The sequence below is a fragment of the Akebia trifoliata genome, chromosome 2, assembly GCF_017979445.1.
Source record: "Akebia trifoliata isolate Shusen 1 chromosome 2, ASM1797944v1, whole genome shotgun sequence".
Lineage (NCBI taxonomy): Eukaryota > Viridiplantae > Streptophyta > Magnoliopsida > Ranunculales > Lardizabalaceae > Akebia > Akebia trifoliata.
The window spans coordinates 9,342,106-9,361,432 of record NC_141376.1 but is presented as its reverse complement, the minus strand read 5'-3'; the positions used below and the strand labels follow the sequence as shown (position 1 = coordinate 9,361,432).

The 19,327-nt window shown below is 35.0% G+C and overlaps 2 protein-coding genes across 3 annotated transcripts; both read left to right on the top strand.

Annotated features, from left to right (window-relative positions):
• Positions 1 to 1,084: 1,084 nt before the first annotated feature.
• LOC147409394 (amino acid permease 6-like) lies at positions 1,085 to 6,913 on the top strand. Its single transcript, XM_086428434.1, has 7 exons — positions 1,085 to 1,286; positions 1,394 to 1,627; positions 1,721 to 1,814; positions 1,943 to 2,157; positions 2,248 to 2,393; positions 5,472 to 5,699; positions 6,395 to 6,913. The coding sequence occupies exons 1-7, from the start codon at positions 1,172 to 1,174 to the stop codon at positions 6,818 to 6,820; spliced, it is 1,458 nt and encodes a 485-aa protein (XP_086284560.1). The 5' UTR covers positions 1,085 to 1,171; the 3' UTR covers positions 6,821 to 6,913.
• A 2,776-nt stretch (positions 6,914 to 9,689) lies between these two features.
• Positions 9,690 to 18,991, top strand: LOC147409393 (tRNA synthetase class II (D, K and N) family protein). 2 transcript variants are annotated; one of them, XM_086428425.1, is made up of 15 exons: positions 9,697 to 10,133; positions 10,302 to 10,445; positions 11,556 to 11,665; positions 12,067 to 12,178; positions 12,391 to 12,462; positions 13,253 to 13,344; positions 13,708 to 13,828; positions 13,947 to 14,069; positions 14,907 to 15,102; positions 15,188 to 15,375; positions 15,471 to 15,542; positions 16,523 to 16,639; positions 16,783 to 16,863; positions 17,780 to 17,837; positions 18,529 to 18,991. In XM_086428425.1, exons 1-15 carry the CDS (start codon positions 9,798 to 9,800, stop codon positions 18,696 to 18,698), a joined length of 1,992 nt encoding a protein of 663 aa, XP_086284551.1. In that variant the 5' UTR covers positions 9,697 to 9,797; the 3' UTR covers positions 18,699 to 18,991. The 2 variants fall into 2 exon arrangements, 1 of the variants encoding a protein (XP_086284551.1); XR_015173618.1 differs by lacking the exons at positions 17,780 to 17,837; positions 18,529 to 18,991 and having other exon boundaries at positions 9,690 to 10,133; positions 16,510 to 16,639.
• Positions 18,992 to 19,327: the final 336 nt, after the last annotated feature.

Sequence of the window (19,327 nt, the reverse complement as noted above, 5' to 3'; positions counted from 1 at the left end):
TACAAGTTGAAAAATTGTGGATCATCCATTTCTTTGTAAATCACTTTTGATGAGGTTAAAACTTAGACGTTTTAGAATAAACTGATTTTTTGTGTTGGCAAAATAATTGACTGTCAAACAGAATCCTATATATAATAAAATACTACTGTTGACCCCCTTTCAATTATAGTTATGAGATATAAATTTTCTCTCCAACTGCAATGGGGTGGGGTCTACATTACCCCACCTTTTTTCTTCTCGTCCTTTACCTTTTATTGTTTTTCCTCTCCTCCACCTTCCCTCTTTTTCAATAATATCCCTCCAAAATACTTCTCTAATTTTACTATCTTTATTCTTGTTTTACCCCCTTTAATCTCAAAGCGGGTCTATGCCTAGGTACGTGTGAATTCTAGTATATATATAATATTAAAGGATTGTGATAGTAGACTCATGAAAAGTGAATTCATATGTTTATACACAATTTCGATCGTGTATATGTGAGATCCAACAATTGAAATTTATCTTTGAGATCTGTAATGGATGATGCTCGGAATATATATTTTATCACAGTCCTTAGATCTCACATATAAACAGTTGGGATTGAGTGGAACATGTGAGTTCAGTTTTTATGAGTGCACCTGTCCTTACCCCATCTTTAAGGCATCTTAATTGCGTATAATCATTATTAGGAAATAGATGTTGATCTTTGAGGCTGTAGTTTTCAAAAAGGGAAAGGATAAGAAAAATATATTCAAAGAGGCCAAAGAAAGGTCTTGAAAGTCAGCGAAGTTTCTTCACTCTCTTTTAAATGGATGGACTAAACCAATTCGGACCATAGTAAGAGAAGACTCGAAACAACCACCATTGTTGGTGCCCCCCTCACCCCATTTAATAATTTAATATGACCAAACCTAAAGCCCTAAACCCAATAGGTATCTTCTTTGTTTAATAATTTATAAGCAATTAAGGGTACACCTGTCCTTACCTTTCACCAACCATACTCAAGATACATTTTAAGAAAATTCTCCTTTCTATTTCACCATTAAATTTGGAATCCTCTTTAATAATTAAAATCATTAAACCCTCTTTCTCTCTTACTCTCTATATATACTCACCCACATTTAACTCTCTTCTCAAACCATCTCAAACATAGAAATAGATAGATATATAGAAAGAAAAGAAAAAAATTAAGATGGGTATAGAGTTGCAGAAGAAGAACACCTTGGGCATGGACCAAGCCCATGAAACAATGGAAAATGGAGGAGTTCAGAAGAACTTCGACGATGATGGTCGAGTTAAAAGAACTGGTATTTGATTTCATCTTTAATTCTTTTTTTCATTTTTTTAAATTTATTTTTGGTCTCTTTTATTTGATTTAATTTGTTTGATTGGGTTTTGTGTTTTTGATGTGGAGGAACCTTAATAACTGCAAGTGCTCATATAATAACTGCTGTGATTGGGTCTGGAGTGCTTTCTTTGGCTTGGGCTATAGCTCAGTTGGGTTGGGTTGCTGGTCCTGCTATTCTCATGGCCTTTGCTTTCATCACTTGGTTCACTTCTACTCTTCTTTCAGACTGTTATAGGACTCCTGACCCTATAACTGGCACGAGAAACTACACTTACATGGATGTTGTCAAAGCAAATTTAGGTAAATATTTGCTGAGATTTACAACATTAAGTCTTCATTTAAGAGCAAAGAACATAGTCACAAATTCCTTCCTTTTTTGCTTGTTTTTTCCAGGTGGGATCAAATTTAAACTATGTGGTTTAGCCCAATATACAAATCTAGTAGGTGTTTCTATCGGATACACCATCACTTCAGCAATCAGTATGGCGTAAGCAATCAAAATCCCTTAATTTGATCAAGATGTTTGCAGCCAGTGATTTATTATTCTTTTGTGATAATTAAAACTTTTTTTTGGTTTTTTCTTTTTTTCTTTTTTTTTTTGTTTTTGATGATCAGAGCTGTTAAAAAGTCCAACTGTTTCCACAAGAACGGTCATGATGCGAATTGCAACACATCAAACTATCCTTTCATGATCATCTTTGCTTGCATCCAGATTGTTTTATCTCAAATACCCAATTTTCACAAGCTTTCATGGCTCTCTATTGTGGCTGCTGTCATGTCTTTTGCTTACTCTTCTATAGGCTTAGGCCTCTCCATGGCTAGAATTTCAGGTTAGAAAACATAGGTTGATTGCAAGAAATTAAACATATTTGCTTCAGTAGTTTTCCATTTAGCTTAATATATTGTTTTAAAATATGTAGAAAAAGGACATGACGTGAGGACAACCTTAACTGGGACGACAGTTGGAATTGACGTGTCAGGAGATGAGAAGGTGTGGAGGACCTTCCAATCCTTAGGAGACATCGCCTTCGCTTACTCTTACTCTACCGTCCTCGTCGAGATACAAGTAAGTCACTCTATCATACAGATAAGTTTACATGTCTATACTTGTTTGTATGTATGTATGTATGTGATTTTACATACATATCTAGTCATGATTTACATTTATGGTAGGAAATGTGTGAGGTGTTAGATTCTATCCTACCATTAATATAGAGAGTCTCACTCTCCGCTCCCATGTTGGCTGTTTAGGAAAGTTAGCAATGGATCAGATCAAACTTGATATTCGATCAGTTTTAAATCGTTAATTATGGATCTGGATCAAGTATTTAAAATTTGAGTAGACCCAATCTCATATGATTTTGATTTGATCCATGTCCCATTAATTTTATATATATATATATATATATATATATATATATATAATATATATATATATATATATATATATATATATATATATATATATATATAGGGAATGCTGCCGTCTATAAAATCTTATGGAGATGTTCAACACTTTTTTTTTTTCAATAATATCCTTCTTTGTTTTGTCTTTTAATGAAAAAAATAAAATCATATTAGTCTTTTACATAATAAATGCTTTTATTATGTTGATATTGATTGTCAAAACATTTAGTAAAAAAAAAATTTAATTCAAAATACTTAAATGCTCATGATATTTATTATGTAAATAATCATTTATTGTGTAAAAGACTAATATATCATTATCTTTTTCACTAAAAAACAAAACGATGGGGGGTATTATTGAAATATATAAATATGAATATGAATCAAGTTTAACTGTCAAAGTTTTGTTTCATATGGGCTAAAAATTTTAGAATAAGTTGATTTTTTGTGACGATGATCCCTACGATTAAGAGATCATCCTCACAAAAAATTAGTTCATTCCAAAATTTCTAACCCCATCAAAAGTGATTTATATAAACTAACAGTAAAAATTGATAGTCCATGATTCTTAAACTTATAAATTGGGGTTAGAAGTTTCATAATTGACTGATTTTTTATAAGGATGATCTCCACACCATAAAAATCAGTTCATTATGAAATTTTTAGCCTATATAAGATAAAATACTTTGACATCAAGAGTCGTAATTTTTTGACACCCCCTTTTAACCCATATTTTTTCTTGGGATACATAATTGTACATCATCATAAATATGTGTATCCCGAGGAAACTATGATTCTAACACATGCCATGTAGGGAACGTAATTCGGGTGGGGGTGGTGGAGGTGGTTTCAGAAAATCATTATTCATGGATCTGTGCACACATATTGGATAAGTATTGGATCGACACCAATGTACCACGTCGATCCAAACCCGATCCATTGACAGCCCGACTTGGCCACAACCAATTTCTCTGGGACCACCCTTTAAATGTAGCATTTCCCAATAATATTTGCTTTAATGACGGTATCATCCAACACAAGTGGGGCCCACAACCGACAATTCGGTCCAATAATTGGGTGATGGGGACGTATTTACAGTATGGATGTAATAGTACTTTGTAAAACTTCTGTAACTCTCAAGGAATCAATCTTTGTATTGTTCCCTTCAGGAAGAAGTGTAGTGTACATGGTCATCCATGCTTTTTCTCTATGTGGACCATTTAGTTAGTGGTGGGCCTGGGATAAGATATGGACTATACATAATGGGCATTCATGATTCTTGTTGGACCATCCAGTTGGTGATGGTCCAATTCTTGGATAAGATCTGGACCATCCATCAACAGTATAGGTTTTCTTAGAAGAAGAGCTTTTTTATTTTTAATGGTCCCAAGAGGGGGATACCTCTAGATCACTTTAATAGGATAACCATTGGACCAATATTGAAGAGTCTAGATCAACTTATCAGTGGGCCATACTTTCAATGTGGACTGATTTATCTCATTCAAAAAACACAAGTCATCCATCAGTACAAGCAAAAGTCCAATTCCTGTCATGGATTGTCCTAGTGGCCAATCAAGCCTTGAATGGGACAAAACAGCTGGTCCAACCCTGTTTTTCTCAAGATCTAAGCCAATAGTTTTGGGCCTTAGTTAATCTTCTAATTAGTAAAATTTTAACTTGAAATATTTGAAATAATTACAGAGAAACAACTTGCAGTCTAAACCATATCATGATCAATGTTAGACAAACAACACGTAAGTTAATCTGCCTCGGGATTTGAGATTTATCACAATAAGATCAAAGGAAAATTCAATTCAAGATATGTAAAATGATTTTTGTCTTGACCTTAAGGTCCTTCTAGGTAATCGTACAAGAAATTCATAATTGGCGAAGTTTTGTGTAGTGTCGGTGAAGTTTTGTGGTAACTTTTAGTTCCACAAAGTTTGCGGTAATTCTTTACGTGGTAAAACATAGGCACTTGCCAAAGTGTATCACAATTTGTGATCAGTGAAAGCAACTAGGCACCAACAAAAATTGCAGTAATTTGCTAAGGGGCAACACTAAATCTAAATAGAATGGCTGCAATTTTATTTTTTTGCTTTTTAACAAATTTTGCCAATATCACAATCCATACTTTTTTTTGGATCGATGATACACAATTCATACTTCTTTCCCACTCTTCGTAATTCATTGATTTTAAGTCTAGCCAAAATAACGAGTAATCAGATGATACTAATCATAGTTTTAAAACTAATCAACTTGACTCAAAAATTGGCCAAGTAAACTTGATTTGATTAAATTTTGAAATGAATTGACCCCTAAACTTGATGGAACCATTTGTCAAGTCAACTTGACAAATCAGAGAGTCAACCTAGCAGCTCAACTTGAAAATACTTCAAGTTATTTATCTATGTAATATTTTTGTGGATAATAAAAATTATTTTAAAATATCTATATATTTAATATTTTTTTTTTACTCATCCAAGTTGATTATGTTAATAATCCAACCCTATCCTAAAGAGAAGCACTAGGTTGATGAGTTGAGGCTATATGTCTAAATTATCTCAACTGATTTTATTTATTTTGTCTTTAATGGAGGTTATTCTATACTATTTCACATTCTATAAATGAATTTTTTCTATATGTAATCAAGTTCATCAGAATTAGATGGGTAGATTTCTTGGTTAATTATTTTCCTGTGTTACATCTAAGTTATATGGCACACCATGAATTACAGGACACACTAAAATCAAGCCCCCCAGAGAACCAAGTCATGAAGAAGGCGTCCTTGATCGGAGTCTCGACAACAACCTTGTTCTATATGCTTTGTGGTTGCCTTGGTTATGCAGCATTTGGTAACAATGCTCCGGGAAACTTTCTAACTGGATTTGGTTTCTACGAACCTTTTTGGCTTATCGATGCGGCTAATGTGTTTATCGCCGTCCATCTCATCGGAGCCTACCAGGTAAAACCTCAAACAACCCCACTATTTCTACCTAATTACAAGACACAAACCCTGTTAGAGAATAAAATGCATTATATAATGATACATTTTATTATTGTAAGTGCATTTTATCACAAATGACACACACACACACACATATTTTTTACATTACTTTTGGTGATTATAAAATATTTAGTAGTGTTAGAAAGAATCATAAGATCCGAAGTATAAATTAACAAGAATATAAGAATCTCATAAGACACAAGATATATGTGGTTCAGTTAAAAGCATCGACTTACGTCCACGGGCGAAAACGGCGATTTTACTATGATAACCAAAGAAGAACTAGGTTACAATTTCTCTCATATATCTCTCACACCCCTTTTAGGATTTCATCTCTTACCCTTTATATATTTAGAGTTACAAAGAGGTTAAACGGGTTGGATTCAAAATCAAATTAAATGGGCCCAGTATTTTGCCCGGGACGAATTAAACGAGTCATGAGGGTCATTAACAAATCATCAAAAGATCCGGGTTGAATCCACGACAACTCTCCACATACAAGAATAGAAGAAATAACCCAACAAGTATGAATGAACTAGGATCTTTAAATTAGGTTTACTTTCGTGTTCTTGGTTGACGTAATCTCTATAAATCATCCAACTTATCAGTATTCAAACCTTAATAAACTGTTTGATATTTTCTTCTACATTTAGGTGTTCTGCCAACCCTTATTTGGGTTCATAGAAAAATGGTGCTCCAACCGTTGGCCTGAGAATGGATTCATAACGACCGAATATGCTATTAATGTTCCATTTTACGGTGAATTCTACATGAGCTTATTCCGTGTGTTGTGGAGAACAGCATATGTGATAGTCACAGCTGTGATAGCAATGATCTTCCCATTCTTCAACGACTTCGTGGGTCTGATTGGTGCCGCATCATTCTGGCCATTAACGGTGTACTTCCCCATAGAGATGTACATTGCACATTCCAAGATTCGCCGATTTTCTGGAATGTGGACATGGTTGAAAATATTAAGCTGGGCTTGCTTGGTCGTGTCACTTGTCGCTGCCATTGGATCGATTCAGGGCCTGGCTAAGGATGTGAAGACATATAAGCCCTTCAAAACTCCAAATTAATGCTTTTTGTAGTATGAAAGATTGTTAAAACAAAATAAGACCTCTCTTCATTAAAATGCAGGAAGTCCATAGCTAAGAAAAAGATTTTGAATCTTTAAGTGTTCTTAGAATTAATTGTGATGGATTTGTCGTAAATTAAGTACCATTACCTCCTCAAGAAGTTTGATTTTAAGATTGTGAGACTCAAGTGCTGAATTTTTCACCCTTTTTGATAGAGAACTCATCGAATTCTTCTTTTTTAATGACCCTAAGAAACTTTCTAAATTTTAGTACAGGGAAAGGAAAATAGCCTTTTCAAGAAAAATTATTTCCATATACTTGCAGATTGTATTTTTCTAAAAAATCATTTTCTTGTGCAATCTTATCGGTCCTAGATGAGAATGACTACACTATCTAGACCGTCTAGTGTTGTGCGAGGATAGATGTTTACTTGATCAACATGGGATCATGTAATATGTTGATATGTTCATAGATTCAGGGATATTTACGAAAAAGTGATCAACTTTTGACGAATTTAGGATTCCAGCTCACTGTTCATTTTAATTACCAAAACGTGAATGATAATGAATTTGGAGGTTTTTAAAAGTGATTATTTCACTGGTTTAAAGTGACTAATGGGAAATAGTCAATTTAATCCTGCGAAAGCTGGAATAGTAAATAACTCATTTTCACCTCACGAGATTCATCTCAATTAGTTAATTATGGGGAATTCTTTTCAGGACCGTCTCAAGATTTGACTACATGAGGATCAGCACTTGATGCTTGTTGCAAGTCTGCAAGAGGTGGTCGGCCATGGTGATTGATAGCTGAGTTGCTGGCGTTTGAAGTAGCTCTCCATATTCCTAGTCCAACATGAGGGGAGAGTGATCTCATGGAATTTATCCAATTTACATTCCTAGGAAATAAAATTAATTGAAGATAATGAACGAGAAAAAGACACTAGTCATAACACATGAATTTGCGTGAAAAATCCTAAATCAGGAAAAAATTAAGGAACCACACCAAACTTTATTATACAGAAAAAAAACCAAAAAATTTACAATACTTACTCCCATAGAAATCAATGATAAAAGCCTCTGACAAAATAAGGCTAACATCTTATACTGTTGAGTTTAGTCCCACATCGAACACTTATTGCCTTGTTCTCTCTTTATAAGCTAAGTTCCTCGGCATTTCCACCCATTGTCAATTGATTTTGAGTTGGACCCTTAAATTTATCATGGTATCAGAATGCAGACCTTTGGCCCAGTCTGACCCACACGTGTGAGGACGTGTTGAGTTTAGACCCACATCGTATTGTGCAAAAACGTGCATCAAATAAAATGAACTACGAGAAGACACGATTTACATGATTCGGCAAGATGCCTACATACACGGGCAGTGATAGCCTAATTCATAAAGTAAGATTTGTTAGGATAACAAACTTGATAAAGTAAGGGAGTTTTTGTAATAAAATTGCATTAGATAGTCTGCCCGATAAATCTCTCTTATATGAAGGTCTCCCCTTTGTTATTACCCTTTCTATTCCTTTTGCATCTTTACTCTCTTTATTATGCATAGCAGAAGAATTGAGAAACAAATTATGCATCTATTATTCTTGACTAGATTGTCAAAAACTGAAGTTTTATATAAATAAATAAATAATTGATGTAGAAATAAAATTTCTCAAAAAATTCTAGAAATTATATAAAATTGGAATGTTATCCAAAAGATTGAATACATAACCAAGTTATTGAAGTTGGGTGTTGGACATGGTTCTAAATCTTGGATTCATGTCTGACTTTGTTCACGAATGATACGAGATGATTCAAACGAGTCATCTCATTACCGCAATGAGACAAAGCTTTTCTTTTATAAAGTCTTAAATCATAAGGAAGTAGAAGAAAAAGTGGGAGTGGATCCTTGTAGCCCATTTTTCCTGTAACTCCTGTTTTATGGACCATAGATAACAACCCAGTCCTCTTGTACTCATCACTCATGGGTCAGATCCTATTTGAAAAAGAAAAATAAAAATTGAACTCTAATCAAGTGTTTGAAAGTGCATGATTGCTGAATTCCTAAATTTAAATGATTGGATGAAACTATCTTAATGATGTGACACATTATAATGACTACAGAAAGCTACAAGAAAATGGGTTATAGATGATTTCCTCCAAGAAAAAGTAAAAGGAGAAGAGGTGAAAGATTGGGGCATCTTCGATTTCCAATCTCTTCTCATTCATGAACAATATTAAGGCAACTCGTCTAACTCATCTCTATCTCCATGATTTTTGAAAGCATAGTGTTGAAAAAAAAAAAAAGACTTCTATAAAGATCAAGAGAATAAATCCAAGGGATTAGCTCTATGGCACTTTTGGACTGATAAGCGATTAATGATCATAAGTCGTGAGTTCGATACCCAGTATAAGCATTAATTCCTCAAGGGCCACCCACGAGGGCACACCTTCACTTAGTTACCTGGTGCGTGTGATGTGCGGATGTTGCATGTGCCCCGGAACTAGTTCTTGGACAAGAGCATGGTCTATGGACTGGGCAAAGCCCAGATATGGGCCCAGTCTGCTGTCTACAGGGATACCTGATTAAGAGAATATATAAAGCGTTGTGATATTACCACACACCATTATGAAACAAATAAACATTAAAAGTGATTTTATTGCAAAGTCACACCCTATAATAAAATCACATATGGTGTTGATTCATAATATAATGGTCTTATAATATCACTGCCTGTTTGCCTATATAAATCTTCCCCCCAGGTTTGGGATCCATTTAAAAAAAAAAATAGATATTTGGGTCAAAATCCAAATGGCCTTGGAAGCCAACACACTTTGCCCATGGGCCTGACCCATGATAGAATACTTGCACGTATGAATCCATCGAAGCAAAACTGCAAAACCCTCTCCTTTATCTTCAACATCTTCCACTCAAAGAGAGTTTCTTCTTCTTCTTCATCTTCGTGTTTCTGAACTTTCCAGCCATGTCCTTGATTCTCCGAGCATTTCCCGTAATTGCCCATCGTTACAAATCATTCTCCTTCGTATCCCTAGCTTTCTATCACAACTTCGAACCAAAACTACCGAAAAGAAGAACTTCGACATTATCTGCTTCGTCTGAAACCTTAACTCCTGATGTAAAACCGGTAATTTCCATCAAAGATTCTTCTCTCGAATGGGTTAATCGAACTGGGTTTTGTGGAGATGTATCAATCGAAGATGTTGGGAAGCGTGTTCGGCTTTGTGGATGGGTCGCGCTTCATCGGATTCATGGAGGCGTTACGTTTCTTAATCTTAGAGATCACACTGGAATTGTTCAGGTGCTTTTTAATTTGTATTTTTGTTGGATTTCTATTTATCTCTATAGTAGCTTGTGTGGTCTGTTAGTATTTGATTTTGCTGTGTGTCTCTATAGAAAAAGTTTCAATTTTGATGGGTTTGGAGCAATTAGTGGTGATAAATTTGATTTGGGTTCTTCTGATTTGCAGGTTACGACCCTTCCTGATAAGTTTCCTGACACCCATTCCATAGTGAATGAGTTGAGACTTGAGTATGTGGTTGCTGTGGTGGGTTTGGTTCGATCTCGACCGAGTGAGTCTGTTAATAAAAAGATGAAAACCGGTACAGTAGAGGTACATTTCAATTCGAGTTCTTTTTTTTTTTTTTCCTTTTCGGATACAGTTTCTGGATCATAGAGAAGGCAGAAAGAAATTAGTATTTCTCTATAATGTTTTAGGTGAACCCAAGGTTTAAATTCTCTGTTCTTGGCAATGTTTTGGTCAAGAGAAAACCCGAGATGGTCTCGACCAAAATATTATGAAACATTGAATGTTTCGGGGGTCAATGTTTCATTCTGGTCTCAACCGAAGCAGTAATGTTTTTTTCAATATGGATACTTGTTAGTTCTGTTATAGGATGTGATGAGGTGTTACTAAAGTTGTATGAGGTTGAAATTTTCTAAAGAAGTGTCATCTGACACATATTATCAACTTTAAAATACTTTACTTCATTGATGAATGCTTAAGCCAAATCTTATGACAAATCGGTTTAGTTGCTAAATTGCGAAAAGGTCACTGAGATGTTCATGAAATCCATGAGCGAGGAAGTATTCCATAATTTGCCACCAAACTAAATCAACCTTTAGCTCGGACATTCTGAATGTACTTTTGCAACAATTAATTTCTCTCATCACTGTTTCTGCTCATTAATTGAGCCATTTTTGAGCTGTTTTGACTTTAGAATGTTGCGTGTTGGCAGTGGGGTCAGCTGTTCCACCTCATCTTACATTGCAAGAATGATGTTGTGATCGTCTTAAATATTTAATAGAGAAAATAAGCTTTAGAGAACTGAGTACTGATTTTTATTAACATAGCATACCATTTTTTTTTTTTTGATGAATAAACATAGCATGCAAATGAGTCGTGCATCGAGAATGGACTGACACCAAGTATTTTCATTCTTAAATCCACAAAGCTTTAGCTGCGAAGATTTAGTTCATCACTATGAATATGGGTTACAACTTTAATAGGTTCTACTTCCACAATAACATTAACAAAGAACTTCAGAAGTGTCCTTGCTTTGATGGTAATGCATTTGTTGCCAAGTTTGATTACGATTCAGCCAAGTCTGATATTGAGTTTCTTGGCATTTCTGCCATCTATGTCAGCTTCTACTTTTCTTCTTTCATTTTCTATATTTTATGTAATACTGTTCTTGGAATTTTGTCATCGCCACCATGCCAGATTGCTGCGGAATATGTCCAAGTATTGAATTCTGTCAGATCTAAATTGCCTTTCTTGGTTACCACTGTGGATGATGCAAAAGAGACTGCTAAAGAGGAGATCCGTTTGAGGTAGCTGGTTGATATATCAAATTCTATTTCTTATTTCATACCTATTTTTTGAACTCAATTTATATATCAAAATCTACAAGAATAGTAAATTGGAATTAAAATTACATTTTGGTGAACCAGAAAGGTAGGAAAATAATGGGCATTGAGTTTTGCCATCCATGTTTATTTGTGTAGAAAATCATCCCACAGTATGAAGGTATTAGTTGATTTTTTGAATTATTTTGAAAGTTAAGAGCTCAATTGCATCTGTTACATTTGATATCCAAAATGCCTTTCAAAGATGCTAAATAATAAAAGGTGTTGTTTTTCTTTCTCTTCTCCATTACATGTTATTGTTGGTCTTGGCAGTATCTGTCTGCTAGCCTTGTTTGATTATATGTGTTCTGGTGTGTTATTACTAGATATCGGTACCTTGATTTGCGCCGGCAGCAGATGAACTCTAACCTAATGTTGCGGCATAGAGTGGTCAAGCTCATCAGACGATATCTTGAGGACGTGCATGCTTTTGTGGAGGTATAATAATTAGGTTTATGCGAGAGTTCAATTATAAACATTGAATTTATAGCTTTCAGTTTGCTAGTAGAAACTTGGCTATTGCATCTTGTAGATGTAATATGTTCTTTGTGGTTTATTTGTTCTTCCTTTCTGAAACATGTACTTGCACCTTATTTATGGTTTACTTGTGTGCTTGTCTTGATCCTGACTTTGCCATGGTTGTAAGGTAGATTGAGACTCCAATACTCTCTAGGTCCACTCCTGAAGGTGCACGGGATTATCTTGTTCCCTCAAGAATTCAGGTACTTGACTTTTAATCAACGTGCCATTTTCTTTTCATTGGCACTCCTGAAAATGTCATTGTTAAATTGATTATCTATTCCTATCCAACTGTGCTAGTTTTTTTTTATAAATATAACTTTTATAAATGAAGAAAAGGAGTAAAGGAGGCTGAGATAGCCCCCAAGCAACAAAACACCAGCAGCAATAAAGAAAGAATAAACAACGGAAAAGAAAACACGTCTGGCGGGAAACTAAGAATCACACATGCTTCCCCAATTAAATACATAATCTTGAAAACACACTCCCTCAAAGTCCTTACTCATCTTCGACCAACTGTGCTAGTTGTCCATGCTTGTCTAGAGAAGTTCTTATTTCACACCTAGCAATGATCCCAAATGGTACTTATGTATTTTTTTTATACGATTTTCACCACACTTTAATTATAGAATTGGATAAAGTATTCAGTGTGTAGATGCTTTGCTTTTCCATTATCACTTTCATCTAGCTATCACACCTACCAATCATCCTCATATGGTGCAAGTTGAGGCTTTCCCCTGCTCTCACCCTTGCTGAAGCAAATGTTCTTCATTTGTTCCATTGTGAGACAAAGTTTGGAGGATGGGATGCTATCACTCTTCTTTCTATGCTTCTTGATCCATGTAATATGTTAGCTAAAAACAAGTGCATCCTATATACAAGCATCAATAATGCTTTTGTTAAGGAATATAATTCTTTCACGTCACAATGTGTTACGGGAATATTTATGTTGTTGGGTTGCAGGTCTGATTCACTTTAGTGTGCTCTTTGAAGCCAGGAACATTCTATGCTTTACCCCAAAGTCCACAATTGTTTAAGCAAATGCTGATGGTCTCTGGATTTGACAAATATTATCAGATAGCACGGTAATTTTTGGTCACTAGTTGTTCGATCTAAGTTTTATTTTACTATGATTTTTTGCTTATTTCTGTGTGTGGTGCAAGTTCACGAAAGTTTGTCAATAAACTTATAACTCCGTTTTGTACAAGTAAAAGGACCCATGAGTGTCCTTTTAACCACAATTTGCATAAAATTCTCAGATTTCATATAGGAAGCAAGAAAAAAAACTATGTAAGAGAAAACTTGTTTTGATTGGGAGAATGAGAAAGATTGTCTTTCCCGGAAAAGTTAAAAAAAAGGAATGATAGATCAATTGTTACTATCATAAAATCATATATGGCATTCTCCAAGATCCCTCAGTTTTTTTTTTTTCTTTTTCCTCCTTGTAGATGTTTTCGGGATGAAGACTTGAGAGCAGATAGACAACCTGAGTTCACACAGCTAGATATGGAATTGGCTTTCATGCCCCTGGAAGACATGTTGAGGCTTAATGAAGATTTGATAAGACATGTTAAGTCTTTTTTTTTGCTCAATAATATCAATTCGATATATATCTGATCACTTCAGGCGTTTTTTGTTTAACTTATAATCTTTCAATGAAGCATGACTAGATTATATACTGTACCAGGTGTTTCAAGAGATAAAAAATATCCAGCTTCCAAATCCTTTTCCACGACTTACATATGCTGAAGCAATGAGTCGATATGGATCAGACAGGCCGGACCTTCGTTTTAATCTAGAGTTGATAGATGTAAGCCCTATTCATTCTTTGAGATATCTAACATATTTAGCTATGATAAAGGGGAATTCTTATTTTAGTTGCCCAGATATTGACAAAGGTACAGGAAACAAAGAGACAATCCTTAATTCTTGAAATCCAGGACATTGGATACAAATGTGGCATGGTGTTGTGCCATGCCATACACTTCAACTTCATGTAGAAATGGTATCTATGTTGTAATGTCATTTCAAGTCCAAAAAATGAAAAGAAAAAAAAAACCAGGTGGATATTAAAATTCTATATAATATATATGAGCGTTAGCTACAAAAAATAAAATCAGGGACATCTATGGAGTCATGTTGAAGAAAAAGCTTTTATTCTTCCCATCTTTAGCTCTAAAGGAGTTTTGGGAATTACATTTTGAGGATTTTATACTAAAAGAAAAAAAATTATAAAACCACAGTATTATATAATCCAAACTACACAGTGGTATTGTTGCAACTTTGCATTTGAGATGAATCTGAGATAAAGCTTTATCTAAACTGATGGATATTACAGCCTCAGAGGATCCTGCTTCATGTCTAAGACATACCTCAATTATTTGCTGTACACCATAATAAGAACAAAAATGGTTTTTTTCCTCATAAATTACTGGGAAAAATGGACCTACCACTCCACACTTTTAATTTGGTCAATTGATATTGCAGAGAGGTACAAAAATGTTGCCTTGTTTCCATAAATGACAACACTGCTTTTAGTTCCAAGAACAATTTGAAATCATTGATTTCTTGTAGATTTCCATAAATTACTGCTTATAGTTCCATAAATGACAACACTGCTTGAGAAATCTCCTCTACTGAAATGCAGGTATCCAACATTTTCACAGGATCCACTTTCAAGGTTTTTTCAGATACCTTGAAAAGCGAGGGGATTATCAAAGCATTATGTGTCCCTTCAGGCGCAAAACGATATTCCAACACTGCTCTAAAGAAAGGTGACATTTACAATGAAGCAATCAAATCTGGAGCGAAGGGATTGCCTTTCCTCAAGGTCTTGGATGATGGTAAAGAGAACTATTAGATGCATTTTGTCTATTTTGAGGAGATGATATGTTTTGTACACCTGATGGTTTTCAAATTTTATTTTAGGGGAGGTAGAAGGAATTCCTGCTTTGGCATCAAGTCTGGATCCTAAGAGTAGAGAACAATTGCTAAGACAATGTTCTGCAAAATCGGGTGATCTTATCTTGTTTGCAGTGGGTCACCAAACATCAGTTAATAAAGCTCTAGACCGACTTAGGGTTTTCGTAGCCAATGACATGGGATTGGTTGACCATGTATGTGCAACCTTACCTTTCAAGTTGAATTTTGTTAATTTCATTGGTTATATTGCTTATCACTTGTGTTTGGCTCTTTTCTTTCTGATATCTAGTCAGCACATTCAATTTTGTGGGTGACCGATTTTCCAATGTTCGAGTGGAACAGTTCTGAACTGAGGCATGAGGTATGGTTCATGTCTTTGTTATGTTTCTGTAAATTCTGGTCGCTTGACTTCTAAATTTATATTCATACTAGATTTTGCCTATGCCTACATTACATGCACCCTTTGTGGGGTTAAGGGGGTAAAAGAAGAAAAATAATAAAGTTGGCGGGGTATTATTAAAAAAAAACTTTGGGGTTAAGAGGGTGAAAGAGTAAAAATAATAAAGTTTGTGAGGTATGATTAAGAAAGGGGGAGAAGAGGAAAAACAATAAATTTGGAGGGGTAATACTGAAAAAGGGTAGAGGAAAGAGAATAAAGTTAGGGGTATTTTTGGAGAGAGGAATAAGATAAAAGATAAAACGGTCTCATCGTGCTACAATTTTGTGGGGTATAAATCTTGAGACAAAGGGAGTGGGACCCATCCTCTTTGGGGTTAAAGGGTAAAAGAGTAAAGATTGTAAAGTTAGATGGGTATTATTGAAAAAGGGGGGAAGGAGAGGGAATACAATTAAGTTGAAGGGGAGAAAAGAAAAGACAATAAAGTGGGGTTGTGTGGATCTCAGTCCTTTATCTCAATCTTTATACCCACAAAACTGTAACAGAGTGGGGTCCACAGTTGTGTTTTATCAAATAGATTCCTTCACAATATCTACATGATCACAAATTTTCTTCTATGCTATTTTAAGATGAGGCAACTGGCTAAAATACTGTATCAGTATACTGAGTTAAATTTGTGGAATATTAGCCATTTCTATGCATTTACAGTAGAATGTGATTAATTATATTCAACCATGGATTGTCTTATTGCGTTTGGAAAAAAGAGTTAGTAGCTGTTTTGTTGTTATTTAGTATTGTCGTCAATATTCAATATTTATCACTCCTTTTTCACTTTATGTTATGTTGGTTAATATAACTTTAAGGAAAGCCGGTAGATATTCTAGAAAAGTGCTACCCAACTGAAATTTTTTCACGTCATTTTGCACTCAAGAGTTCTCTTGCAGGCCTTGCATCACCCTTTCACTGCACCAAACCCTGAGGACATGAAAGACCCTGAGGACATGGAAGGCCTTCGCACTGCACGCGCTTTGGCTTATGACATGGTTTACAATGGAGTTGAGGTATGTTACCCGTAGGGCCGTAACCTCTTCATTGATTTCTTGTTTCTCGTAGTACTACTTGGAAGCTCCAGGTTATGGGTTGTCTTCAAGAGAGGAACCTTCTAACCAAGGTGTGCCATTTACTGATTCTGTCATGGTATCAGATTGGTGGAGGGAGTCTTAGAATTTACAAGCGCGAAGTACAAGAAAAGGTTTTGAAAATTGTGGGTATCACATCTAAACAGGTGAGGCCATCTATTTCTTTTGCACTCCACTCAGATCTGCTCCTTTCTTTTCATTATTGAAACACACACACACACACAAAAACTCGAGTATATTGACCATGATGCCATTTTTATGTGTTGGATATTCAGTGGTTCAGTATTAAAGGCCATTTATATGGCTTTACGTTCCTCCATGTGATGAAACAGGCTTTCATGTTCTACTCTCAGCCGCAATTGTAATGGTCATAGATTCAAGGATTTCGTGTTTAGGAGGGGTGAGGGATTGATGTATTGATATTTTTCTGTAGGTGTGGCGAGAGCCTTTCATTGTCACAACTCTCCAGATCTTTTTTTTCATTTCTAATCAACAAGATTTTACCAATAAATAAATAAAAGAAGTGATGAAGATTTCTTGTTTTTAGTTTACATGGAATGCTATACAGTGCAAGCAAGACTGATTTCAAATGAGAGCTACTATTGGCACCCCAACTTTTACTTAATACACCCCAATTAAAAATAAATAAAATAAGTAAATGGTTGAGAATAAGTAAAAATTGTGGTGCCAATAGAAGCTCTCTCTTTTATTTTTATTTTTTGCTAGATTTCTATTTTTTGGGTTTACGAGCCTAATCATAATTGTAAACAACTACTGAAATTGTTTGAATGAGTGTTATAATGTTGAGATTATAATTTGAGCTAAACCTTTGTAATGTTTGAAGAGTGTGTTTTAATCTTTTCTTGGGGTGATAAATAATTTAAGAAATTGGGGTGTTATAAGTAAAAGTCGGGGTGCCAATATCAGCTGCTTTTCAATTGAGAATTTTCTTTTATCCATGTGTATGTAACTTACTAACACTAGTTCAATTCATTTTGCTTTGTAAAGCGTTTACAATCCTAGGACTGGTGATCTGAATTCCTATTATTTATTTGTGTGCAGGCTGAAGAGAAATTTGGATATCTTCTTGAGGCTTTGGACATGGGGGCTCCTCCACACGGTATGGAATGCCTTAACATGATTGACTTAATGATTGCTAACACTAACTCAGAAGCTCCATGAATTTATTTAATTTCTGCTTTGATGCTGTCAAGACAACTTTTGTTTTCTTTTCTACGCTCTTACCATACATATAGTTCATCTAGAAGAAATCCAAAACTGGGATTAGCTCTAGTATTGCCTATGGCCAAGAGACCACACTCACCGTCTAAGCAGGAGTGGTTTTATTGCATTGAGCGAGCTCCGTATAGTTAGGAATCTCCAGGTTTTTTTTTTGTTTTGTTTTTGTTTTTGTTTTTTGGGCTATTTATTACCCCATCCAAGTTGTGACTCATTCATCATCATCTAAAAGATTTGGATTCAGTTAAATGAATCCTGGTCCTCCATTCTATTGTCCTGGATCAATTAATAGGGTTTTTGTTAATGTAGGGCACACGTTAAGGTGCATTAAGTACACCTTTGAAATAAGCATTTGGGGGTATTTTGGTAAGAAAATTTTGTTTTGAGGGCAGTTTTGGTACGGAAATCAATTCTCAGGGTGTATCTAATGCACCTTAACGTGTGCCCGTAGGTTATGTAACAAAACCCATTGGAAGGGTTGTGAACCTACACTTTTATCAATTATATTTATTTACACTTTACCTGTTATTTGAAGGGCACTGACAGATGAATCCCTATATGTTTTGGCGCAGGTGGGATTGCTTATGGTTTGGATCGTTTGGTGATGCTGTTGGCTGGTGCGAATTCCATCAGAGATGTTATAGCTTTTCCAAAGACCACAACTGCGCAGTGTGCCCTCACTCGATCACCTTCCAAGGTTGATTCCCAGCAACTGAAAGACGTCTCATTTCCTACTCAATAGATTTTGTTGTGTTTTTATAATAAGCTTCAGTCTCAAATTTAAATTAGTTTTAACTGGCTGTTAGCTGCCCCCCCTCTTTTTTTCACTTTTATTTATTGTTAGACCTTTTGAGGTGTGTACTGCAATCAACTTTGTATTATTTGGGGGGAAGAACAGTTGATATGTAAATCTGAGATTAATAGATATCTTAGAAGAAGGGTGTTAACTTGATTATACTTTCTTGTTCAAGAAAAATGTATAATTTTGTGTACTTTTAGTTTGAAAATTTCAAGTAAAATGTAGTAAACTTTACACCCCCCTTGTATCGTGGTTCCAATTATATCTATCCATATTTTTTGTATTATATTTTCCTTGTTTGTTTTTGTCAATGGGTTTCAAATGGGCCAGGCTGCTAAAGGTTTTGTTAGGGCTGCAACCTGGGTTGGCTAGCCCGAACTCAAGCTGATTGATGGGCGAGCCATGGCCGAGTTATGTAGAAGATGAGTAAAGCCTGGATTAGAATATCTCAACCTGATTTTAATTCAGATTTGGTTTGGTTGAACAACCTGATGATGTATACTAATATATAAATATTTTTATATTAATTATAGATTTTTTTATTCTAATTTATTATTAAGATTTGTGAACAA